Below are 11,559 nucleotides of genomic sequence, written 5' to 3'. Positions count from 1 at the left end.
GGTCCAATCATGTCAAGACTCGTAGTAATCCAGTATTTGGCCTTACTCAAGGGAGAGAAATTCAGCTCTGCTACTTTCCATTCACCCCCTCCCATCACACAGCACCTCGGCACAGACAGCAGAGCCACCAAACGCACAGGATGTGGACAGTTAAAATTCAACCCGAGCTACAGAAGCCCTCAGGCGTGCCTCCCCCGCCCCCCCCCACCCCCCCGCGAAATATTTACCTAGACCATTTAAAGCACTTTAATTAATTCACCAGCAGCTTCGCTGGAGGCGTCTCGAGCTTCCCGAGACTCCATTACATAATATCTTTTACAAAGTCTAACCCCAGCTCGAGTGGAAGATGGATTCTCATCTAGTTTGCGGGGGTTTCCGTGCATTTGCTTCCCTTTCCGATCCGGCGGGTGCGCCAGCAAGGCTGCTGCAACCCCCTCGGCCCCGAGCTTCGGCGGTCCCCGCCACTCTCCGAACTCACAACTGGCTCTGGAGGGGCAGCCAGCTCGCCCTCGGGGCGCCCAGGCCAGCCACGGTGGCCGCGGTGCCCAGGCGCTTGGGACGCCGCGCCTCTCCCTGCCCGCCGTGTGCGCCCGGAGCCGGAGCCGCAGCGCGCCGGCGAAGCCCGCGCCAGGAAGGAGCGCGAAGGCTCGGCCGCAGGGCCGGCTTGGCGCGCCGGGCTCCAGCCGGAGGAGCCGGAGGGGGAGGAGGAGGAGGTAGAGAAGGAGAAGGAGAAGGAGAAGAAGGAGGAGGAGGAGGAGGAGGAGGAGGAGGCGTGTGAGGGAGGAAGGGCCCGGCCGCCCGCGAGGGAGGGCGGGGGAGGGGGAGGGGGCCGGCCGGGCCGGGAGGGGTGGGGGGGCAGCCAATGAGCGGCGCGCGGCGCGGGGGGGGCGAGGTCTGGGGGATGAGGTAGGATGGGGGAGGGCGCAGCCCGAGCGGCGGAGGCTCGAGCCATAAACAAGCGCCCGGAGGAGCCGCGCAGGAGTGAGGCGCGCGGAGCGGACGCCGCGGACCTTCTGCTGCGCCACCGCGCCCACTCGGCGGCTCGGGAGGCGGGGACCGGCCCGGAGGCTGCGCCGCCGCCACTACCGCCGCGGGGCCGGCCGACGCGCAGGAGGAGAGGGAGGAGGCGCCGCCAGCCGGGGCTGGAGCCCAGCGCAGCCGCCGCCGCCGCCAGAAGTTTGGGTTGAACCGGAGCTGCCGGGAGGAAACTTTTTTTCTTTTTTCCCCCTCCCTCCCGGGAGGAGGAGGAGGAGGGGAAGCCACCGCTGGCGCCAACGCTAGTGGGCTCGGGGTCGGCGCGGCCCGCAGGGGGGGGCGGGGGCCTCGCCCCGCGAGGGGAGGCGCGCCCCGGGGGCCCCGAGGGGGGCGGCGAGGACCGCGGGCTGCGGGTGCGGCGGCGGCGGCGCGTGTGCCCCGCGCAGGGGAGGGCGCCCGCCCCGCTCCCGGCCCGGCTGCGAGGAGGAGGCGGCGGCGGCGCAGGAGGATGTACTTGGTGGCGGGGGGCAGGGGGCTGGCCGGCTGCGGGCACCTCCTGGTCTCGCTGCTGGGGCTGCTGCTGCTGCTGGCGCGCTCCGGCACCCGGGCGCTGGTCTGCCTGCCCTGCGACGAGTCCAAGTGCGAAGAGCCCAGGAGCTGCCCGGGGAGCATCGTGCAGGGCGTCTGCGGCTGCTGCTACATGTGCGCCCGCCAGAGGAACGAGAGCTGCGGCGGCGCCTACGGGCTCCACGGAGCCTGCGACCGGGGGCTGCGCTGTGTCATCCGCCCCCCGCTCAATGGCGACTCCATCACCGAGTACGAAGTGGGCGTCTGCGAAGGTACGGCCGCCGGCCGCGGGCCCCCTCCCACCTGGCCGCGCCGAACAAAGTTTGGCCGAGACTTTCCCGGGGAGAGAGGGCTCCGCGGGAGGAGGGGGCCGCCTCCCCCGGGAGAGGGCCCCCGCGTCCCCTGGTTCCAGCTCGCCGCTCCCCCGGACGCTGGGCCGGCCGCGGGCGAGGGTGGATCTCGTGGGTGGGAGCGGGCGAGTGGGGGTGGCTGCGCAGAGACCCGCACACGTGTGGCTGTTCGGGCTAGGGCTGTGGGAGGGGGGGGCGGGCCCCGAGGTTGGGGGCGCCGCGGGCAGGGGGCACTGCGGAGGCTGTCGCGAGCCCCTCGGGGAGTCCAGCCCTTGCCGCCCTCCCCGCACTAGCGCAGTGTGCTACGGAGTGCTGCGCACCGTTCTCGAAAGTCCCTTTTCTGTTGGCCAGGAGTCGTGTCTTCAGCTCACACTCCCTGTGTGACTCTTTTATTATTTTTTCTTGCGCTCTTCCTTCACCCCCTTCCTCCTCTTTCGCATGTAAATCAGTTTCAGCTCCGGAATATGTCAGCCCGGGGGAAGTTAGTTACATACGGTGGTTACTCATTTATTTGCCTATTGAAAACAGTCAAAGCCTTTCTCTTCTGAATGGGGGCGGAGGGGGGGGTGCGGGGGGGGGGTGTCGCACCTAGGAGTGAAAAGTTGTTGCTGACTCTTCGTGGCTGCCTTTTAAGACCAGATATCCGCGTGTTGCGTGTCGTGTTGCCGGTTCCTTCTTTTTGTTTGTTTGACAGCGAGCGTCGTTCTGCTGTTTTCTCCACGAAGCATTGTGCACCTCGGTGTGGAGACTGAAGGAGGGAGAAAGCGGTTAGAGTAGTGAGCCACCCCCTCGTTGGGTGGACCCCTGTGGGTGGGCGTGGGCCCTGAGCCCTGCGTGCCTGCCTCGGCCTCCAGTTGCTTGGTCCGGTTTGGGGACTGGAGAGAGGCAGTGAGGTTTTTTTTTTTTGTTTTTTTTTTTTTTTGTTTTTTTTGGCTAACGGGCAGGACTGGGTGAGCACCAGTGAAAAGCGGGATCCCTGCTCGGGCTGATGTTGGGGTGATGATGCTGTTCCGGGGCATCCTGGTGCAGAGCACAGCTGGCTCACTTCTGGAGGTGCGGTGAGGAGGAGGGACAGGCGCCCTCTGACCTGGTCCCTGCCTTACTAACCGCCAGCACCCGGGAGACCAGGCAGGGAAGGGTTTCTTCTGAGGCGTCTTTCTGGGTGCATGTGTTTATCGTGCTGAGGTGTTGAAAAAGAAGGTGGCAATCCTAAGGATAAAATGGGTCTATTCAAAGACTTGAATTCTGTGATTTTCTTTAAATACATACACATGTATTTATACCTGTGGTTTTGAGAGTTTGGACAGTTCTGGAAAATCAAAAAGGCTTTCCTGGTTTGGAAGCTAGTGGGCAGTAATGAGTGAAGGGAACTCTTACAGGGAAGGGCCATGGAGCGCTGCTCCCTTAGGACTGGGTTAGAAGAGTTTCTTTGCCTGAAATACAAAAGCCTCCCAACCGGGGTTAAGCCCCACGTTAAAACATGTGTTTTTATTTCTCACATCAGGAAAAAATGGCCAGGAGATTAGCTTCTGATACAATTTTATGTGTGTGATTTTGAGAATTCTGAATGAGTTGGACTAAACGATTCATCCTTGAACCCTGCCACTTGGAGTGTATAATTTACTTACGCCAGCCTCCCATAAATCTAAAAAGAACAAGCAACATGAAACAAGGTTAAATGCAGTGGAAACTGCTATGCCCTGCGAAGGACTTTTGGAGGTTTTAACGATTCTAACCCTCGTTTTGTTTCTTCGTGATGTATTTCTGGTGAAGGAAATGTGAAGCTCCAGGAACATTCACGGCAATCAAATGTATTGGTACCAATCTTCCGGTATCACAGTATAGAATTATTTTGGCAGTTTGTCGGTGAGCTTTTCCTTCCTCTGAAATGATGGGATCTCTTAGCTTCTTCTTTTTTTCTTTTTTTTTTTTCTTTTTTTTTTTTGGTGATACCCTGTGCACTTGGTATTAGCCTTGAAGATCCTTGGAAGTATTTGTTCCCATGACTGTATCTCAGTTAGCATTTCTCCAGCAACACTTCTTATTTAGCAAGACTGTTTTCAGCTGCCCAAATTGGGTGTCTGGCATTTATTATTTTATTTTTAGATTTCTAAAAGCAGTGGTCAAGTTGTATTCTAAATCCATGAAACTCAAGTGAGAAGAACAGTATTACCTGGCATAATATAGTGGGACACATACATAGATATTGTCAGTCGTGTGTCTAAAATTTCAAGGATTTTCATTTTACTACAAGATTTGCAGGAAACAGGATTAATCTTTTTTTTTTTTTTTATGAATTAGAGGAGTCTCTACGTGTCAGTAATTATCTTGGTACTGACCTTCTGCCTTTTTGTTGTTGTTTGTGAGAAATTTCTCAATGGCTAGTCTTTCCCTCAGTTTCCATTTTTATTTAGAAATGCACACATTGAAGCATGTTTATTATAACTGACATGAATAGGAATTGATATATTTTATTCTTGTCGAAGTCTCTTTTGCTGCAATTTTTGCACTAAAATGACCCCTACTGGTTGTATCTGTTAATGAAAACTGTTTTGAAAACTTATTTAATTGGCTACACTGAGAAGTCATATTGCATGTTATGGAAACATTATCATGACTAATCTACCTGCTTTTGAGGACATAAATTAAATACTAGTTACATTGTTCCGTTTGCCAACTTGTAGTAGTTTTTTATTTGTGTTATTCTCCATTCTGGCTTTGTCGGGGGAAAAATACCATGTCTTTAATTGTGGTTCACATAGTGAATTAGAGAAGCTAGGGGTAACAATGGACCCCTGACAACCTGTGGCTCACTGTCATAAGTTTTTAAGGCACACCAGCCCATAGTAGGCTCTCACTAAATGTGCATGGAGCAAATGGATGAACCATCTTCTCCACAGAGAGAGTAGCAAAGGAAAAAAAAATTTCTGGAAGAGTAAATACTGTGAAGAGTTATGTCCTGTGAAACATGTGACCTGTACACTTGGTCTTTTCAGCGTTGTTTAGGTTGTTATCAACTAAATCATTACTTTAGGGGCACCTGGGTGGCTCAGTTGGTTAAACGTCCGACTTCGACTCAGGTCATGATCTCATGGTTTGTGAGTTCGAGCCCCACATCGGGTTCTGTGCTGACAGCTCAGAGCCTGGAGCCTGCTTAGGATTCAGTGTCTCCCTCTCTCTCTGTCCCTCCCCCGCTTGTGTGCACGCTCTCTCTCTTTCTCTCTCAAAAATATACGTTAACAATTTTTGAAAAAAATAAATCATTCCTTTAAAACATTTTTTTATTTGGCATAAGTGCATTTTAAAACTTGATCATAGAGCCAAGTACCTCAAGTTTTCTCTGCTCTCTCTCAGTCTAAAAAGTGCTTTCTGGCCCCCGGGAGGGCACAAGTCTCTTTACTGTTTCCATTCATTAGGTGAGTCTCCTGTTGCACTTTCTGACATCCTAAGTGGCTTGTTCCTTGGCTGGGCTGCCTGCCTCTGGGTAAATCATCTAGAAGCCAGAGAAACAAGTTTGGATTCTGAACTCCTGAGGAAGAAGACTGTATGGGAGATCAAAGACGGAGTTTTGAAAAATTACCGAAGTGGGATTTTCTAGGAAGAATGTTTTGATTGTACGGTGGGGATTCTATTTTGAGATGGGGTCTATAAGGACCATTTTCCCTCTTACGTAGAATAGTACGTTATGCTTCTGTTGTAAGGGGTGAGGGCGAGGTGGAGGCAGTGTGAGCAGCCTTCTCTGTGTAATGAAAGGGCAGGTGATGGCTTGAGTTTGACAGTTTGTGAGGACAGAGTGATTTGGAACCTGGTGGACATTACTGAGTGGCTTTGCCCTGAGAACTTTGTTGTAGAAGAGCCAGGCAATCGCTATCGTAAGTAAGCACCAACTTTTTCCCCCAGTGCATACTTACTCAGTAGCTTCATCATTGTGGAACTTAACTTTCCGTGTTTTTACCACGGCGTCTACCAAATTGTCTCTTCAGAACACGGTTCTTGTATTTCTCACAGGTTTTTTAACTTTTCCTTCCACCCGGTTTTCATGGGGGCAGTGAGGAGGAGAACCAGCCTGTGCTTATGTCGTGGCTGCTTATAGCAAAGAACAATGTTGTTTTCTGAAACAGTTGGCCTTTAGAAAGTTTTTTTTTTTTTTCTAAACCCTGGAAGGCAGGGATGGAGATGATGGCTCCTTGGAAGAGAGTGTGTGGAGCATCTGAGGTCAGGCCACAGGAGGCCAGAAAATGTACCAAACCATTTGTGTATGCACAAGCCACAAGGGTCTCCTCTCCTTGCTGTGTTATGTAGGACTTGAAGTCAAGAGTCCATGGGGCACCTTGGGTGGCTCAGTCAGTCAAGCGTTAGACTTTGGCTCAGGTCATGATCTCGCAGTTTGTGGGTTCAAGCCCCACGTCAGATTCTGTGCTGACAGCTCAGAGCCTGGAGCCTGCTTCAGGTTCTGTGTCTCTGTCTCTCTCAGCCCCTCCCCTGCTCATTCTCTCTCTCTCTCTCTCTCTCTCTCTCTCTCTCTCAAAAATAAACATTAAAAAAATAAAAAGCCAGAATCCATGGGTTTTAATTTTACTAATTAAAAAGAAGACAGGAGGGGCAGAGTTAATACTCCTGTATTGGCGTTAGGAAACTTGAAACACCCGGCACTCCTTGTTTTTGAAGAGTGTGTTTTGCTTTCCATTTCGAAAGTCTTCATTCAGGTGGAGTGAGCTCTTAGATGCCAGAGAGAGAAAGAAGCCAGCAGAGGGCCTATAAAATTACCTTACTGGGGTATGGGAAGAGAAACCAGCGCAAGTAAACAAGGAAATAATTAGTTCCTCCCCAGAGTAAATATTGACGAAATATGGAGAGACTATTCACTTCACATATATAAATGACAGGACTTGGTGACCTTGTCTTTGACTCTCAAGCTTACAGAATCCTCACTGTTATTCAGGAGTCCAGTCACATAAAACACTTGGCAAAGGGCAAACGAATTGCATAGTACCAGAAAGGCAAAAATAGCAAGCCTCAAATCTAGAGATATTTGCTGCCATTAATTTGTGCTTAACAGTGACCAGGAGAATCCACAAACAGTTATGATGGCAATGCAGTTAGGAACAGGTCAATTTAAGAAGAAAACTGCCCGAAGAATCCTGAAGCTGTGGGCATTGCACCCGATGATAGGCCGTATGTGGTGAGATGGGGCAGGTTTCTGTGTTCTGGGGGCTTGATTAGATGTAGTTACTTGGACAAAAAAGGGGGCCAGCTTGGGGATGCTGGGGACAGGCGTTATAAGTTGGGGGGAACAAGTAGATGACCCTACAAGGATAATAGAGCGGGAAGACCGAAGAATGACTAATGGAAGAAGGGAAAAATATTGAATTCATCTTAGGGCAACTGTGCCATCCTTTGAAGAATAATCCAAAACGCATTCCAGACATTAATTGTGGAATTCCTGAGAAAATGTGGGCGTGTTTAACAGCTTTCAGTTGACAGTACTAACATGCAGATGGCAGTGCCACTTTATTTAGCACGTAAACGCCATCCTATGGACAATGATGAGAGGACTGGAAGGTAAAATATGTTCGGTGAAGCAGGTTCCTGTACCGCTGGGTTCCATATGTGGCCCATGCAGCATCAGGATTTCGGAGACGCCCCAGTAAAGCTCAATTATTTGTGGAGGAAACTGGGCTGGCCAAGCATGCATGAGTGACAAACTGAAAGCCTGGCTTCTCAGAGGCTGAATTCTCCGAAGCTGAGTTTTCAAAGATCTGATTTGTCTTGGCATAGAAATCAGTCACTCATTCATCCACCTTCTGGTCTGTACAATGCCTTCTGCTGAGGCAGGGGGCAGCTGGGGAGCTTGAGGCCCTCAAACGTGTTCCCTACCCTTTTTACCCTTCTAATCTCAATAAAGAATAGGGAGCCAGACGTTAGAAAGTCTACACGATGACATAAGTTCAAGCCAAGTAGTAGTGATTTCCCAAGTCTGTATCAATGATTACGTGGTGAGTGAAATAGGTAGCTAATTTGTTCTGGGAATCACAGGATCTGAGACGATCTTTTCAGGCTCTGGTGGCAAAGCTGAAAAGGAGAATTTGAATTCGAACTAGGTTTAAAAGTAAGAATAGGAGCTCTTTTTGGGGGGGGGGTGGGGGTGGGGAACGGGATTCTACCCATTCTTCTTAGGGCCTGTGCAACACCTATCAGAGTGTTTCCCAACATCTAAGAATGAGGCTACATTCTTAATGCTTTACTAGCTGTGGTTCAAAATGGCAAGTTTCCTTTTCAGAGTGATTTTCTCCTTGTTCTAGCTTGTTCCACTAGGCAGATGAGCGTGGGCAGTGAGCTGAGAGGCATCCCTTTATCTAGCACCTTCCAATCTCACCCACTCTCTGCTGCTTGTCCTGGCCAGTAGCCTGGTCAAATAATGAGAAACCTCTGTGCTTCAACGACACCTCCTCGGTCTTGTGGTCAGAGGAGTAGTTGAATATACTTAGATTTAAGAATGCCTCAAGGTAAACACTAGTGAGTGTTCATTTTGGGCCCACATGAAAAAAAATGTTAAAAAGGTCCTTTTTTCCTGAACAGATTTCAATTCTTTACCTCCCTTCCCCAGCCTCAATTAATTCCTCATGCAAAATATTTATACTTTGATGAAAAGATATCATAGTTAGAAACTTGGTGTCCAAAGTCAAATCTGTACTTCTGTGCATCTCTGTTTTCTGTCTGTGCAGTGGGGTTAATAATAGGGTTGCTATAGGGACTCAGCAAATGGATTCCTGTGAAGGACTTGGAAAAATTACTGGCAGGTGGTAAATGCTTAAGAACAACAAAGCTACTAACCAGTATAAGTGAAACGACCTGATATGGGCATCTTCTGTTCTGCTTAGTCCTCATCTACCTGAGTAATGGATCATCGGTAGTTACGGAGTTTGGGCTCTTCGAAAGGGAGCAGATTATTGAGTTCAGGTCCCCTCCTCCCCAACCCTGTAAGTGCATTGAGTTAAAAAACTAAGGGCCTCTAAAGCTATCAGCTGCCTTTCTTTCTAATGCCCATTTGTTAACTTTGTCTAAACAGTTTGTGTATTTGGGGTAAAAATAGGGAGGAATCTGAAATTTCTTGCATTAAGTCGTGGGAGTTATGAAGGTAACCATTTACCTGTGGGCTGATACTTCATTTGGGGAAGAGGAGGGCATCTGTCCTCATTGTCATCAGGACTGTGCATTTCCCTAACATTCTGGGAAAAGAGTTTGCCTCTGGCCCCTGGAGTGTCCACACTGCTGGTCTCACCGCAGGATTTGGCCTGACCGGAGCTGAGGAAGCAGCCTGTGTTGCTGTAGCCCACCTGTGTCGGGGCCCTGGTCCCACCTGCCGCTGCAGTTGGTACAGACTAGGCACAACTGGAGGTCAGACGTGTAATCAATCAGACCTTTCCTTCCTACCGGTTTCCCAGCCATCCTTCCGCCCACAAGTACTTGCTGCTATGGGTCTGGTCTTTGTGCTACACTGCAGGAATGCCGCTTCCCTAAGCCTCAGTTTCCCTGTCTAAAACAGTAATAGGTAACATGTGTGTTGGCTGTGCAGATTAAATGAGATAAAACTGTGCTTCTGAAATTCTAATGTGCACACGAATCACCTGGGGATCTCATTCAGCATGGTGGTTCTAATTCAGGAGGTCTGGGTGGGGCCTGAAATTCTGCATTTCTGATAAACCCCCGGTGACTCAGATGCTGCTGATCCTGGGACCACACTTTTAAGTAGCAAAAGGCTAGTCCTTATGAAGCATGTAGAACAGGGTGCGGTGTATGAGACCTGATAATGTTCCCTGCTATTGTAGTTATTTTTCAGCCACAGTAAATATGATAGGGACCCTGCTTTCAGGGGCCATGGTCCAATGGCAGGTAGCTGAGACGATTCTATCCAAGACAGTTACTTACAGCTGTGCAGTTCCAAGATAAGGAAGTGCTGAGCATCTCAGGAGCAAGTAAGAGGGGCACTAACTCTGACTACCAGGAAGGATTTAGTGGGGGGTGCAGCACCAAGTGGGATCTGAGGGTGTGCTCCCCTCCTTCCTGCTTCCCACGCCACTGTGCATGATGTCTTAGGAAAAAGAAATTAGGTCTTGATGCTGGACAAACCTGTGTTCAGATCTCAGCTCTTATTTTTTAACTGAACAACCAGCTTGCTTGGTTGTTTTGGCCTTTAGTTTCCTCATCTGTAAAAGTGGAATACTCCTAGCTTTCTTTGAAGTAGATACTATAGAGTGGATTGGAGAGTGTATGTATGTATATATAAAATTGCACAGATAAAACGTGTGTTGGTGTGTGTGTATAATGGCTAGTATAATTCCTGGTACCAAATAGATTTTTCAAAGATGATGTTAATTCTAATTTTCATTCTGTTTTCCTTTTCTTCTTTGTTAGCTTTTTATCTATAAGTTAAAAAAAAAAATCCACTTTGTGACACACACCTCCTTCACATTGACATCCAGGACTGCTGTAATTCCTAGCCCCTGTTTCAGCAGAATGTGGGCATTTGCGTGATTTTGTGGTTGGAATCCATAGTGCCAGAGAACTGCTTCAAACGAATATTTTTAAAAAGGTGACATCTCTTAATATTGATGGCATATGGTATAATGGAAGGAAATTAAATTTCCTTTTATTGTTAGAAGTTTTCTGTGGGTTTCTGGCCATCGCTGGAGCCATGGGAGACCTCAGGAGCGTCAGCAAGCAAGGCTGGGGTCACTGCAGTTAGGGAAGGAAGGAAGCAGGAAGGAAGGAAGCAGTGGTACTCACAGCCAGCTCAAAGACAAGGGCAGGTTAGGAATGAGCCAGGGGTAGTGTCCGGCCGGAGGACATCTGCATTGCTTTTCTTGATCCCGTCTATTCCATCCGTCCGTCCTCTGGACTAATACTTCCGCTTTCCTGTGGTCTTGGCTTGTGGTCTCTCTTCAGCATCTTTGTGCTACAGTGGGAGGCCAGGAAAGAACACCCTAGAGTTAAAATAGCTGAGTTCCTGTCCCTTTAGAACTGCCACTCTTCTTTCATGCCTGCAAATGAGTATCATTTTTATCCAGTAAATATGGTCTGAGGACTCACAAGGCAAATGCTTTTTACTGGCTCTTACGGAACAAGGAGAAAGAACTTGATGAAGGTACAGTCTTTGGAATCAATAGTTTACAACTCTTTTCTATTTTCTTTTGGCAACCAAACCTTATTATCACGTCGTGGAAGTTGAATTTTCTTTCAGAAACTCTTTTAGCGCCTAGCATTGTAGTACTTCTGTCTTTCATCAGGAGTGCTGGTATTCAAACATGTAACCTACAAGCAAGGCGAGATCAACTTTCAAATTTCAGGGTTTCGTCTAAGTATGTGTTTGTCAAATCCAAAAATAACACCCTAATTTCAAATAGCCTGGGAACATTTGTCTTATGAACATTTAAGAAAGCAAATTAAGCGTTAATTATATTTTAAGGTGTTATTTTACATTTTAGGTTCCTGGGAAGATAATTTGAAGAGTCTGCTCTTTGGAATTTTTAGCAAAGTCCTCAGTCCTTAACAACCAGCCGCTCTGGCTATAGCAAGGTGGAAAAAAAAAAAAAAAGATATAGGCTGTAACTAGACACTGTGCCTGTCTTATTTAGCATTTCAAAACAAAAACCATAAACAAACATCT

At 49.0% G+C, this 11,559-nt stretch overlaps 1 protein-coding gene across 3 annotated transcripts in view; it reads left to right on the top strand.

Moving 5' to 3' along the window:
- Positions 1–986: 986 nt before the first annotated feature.
- Positions 987–11,559, top strand: part of CRIM1 (cysteine rich transmembrane BMP regulator 1) — a 190,808-nt gene continuing 180,235 nt past the window's right edge. For 2 of the 3 annotated variants that reach the window (XM_027033542.2, XM_027033543.2), the window contains exon 1: positions 1,360–1,814. In XM_027033542.2, coding sequence (XP_026889343.1) covers positions 1,484–1,814 — 331 coding nt within the window. In that variant the 5' untranslated portion in view covers positions 1,360–1,483. Of the gene's footprint in view, positions 1,815–11,559 lie in introns of all 3 variants that reach the window. The other variant, XM_027033540.2, reaches the window with a different exon arrangement.

The sequence above is a fragment of the Acinonyx jubatus genome, chromosome A3 (genome assembly GCF_027475565.1).
Source record: "Acinonyx jubatus isolate Ajub_Pintada_27869175 chromosome A3, VMU_Ajub_asm_v1.0, whole genome shotgun sequence".
NCBI lineage: Eukaryota > Metazoa > Chordata > Mammalia > Carnivora > Felidae > Acinonyx > Acinonyx jubatus.
Note: the sequence above shows the minus strand (reverse complement) of the source record. Positions and strands in the feature narration are given on the sequence as shown.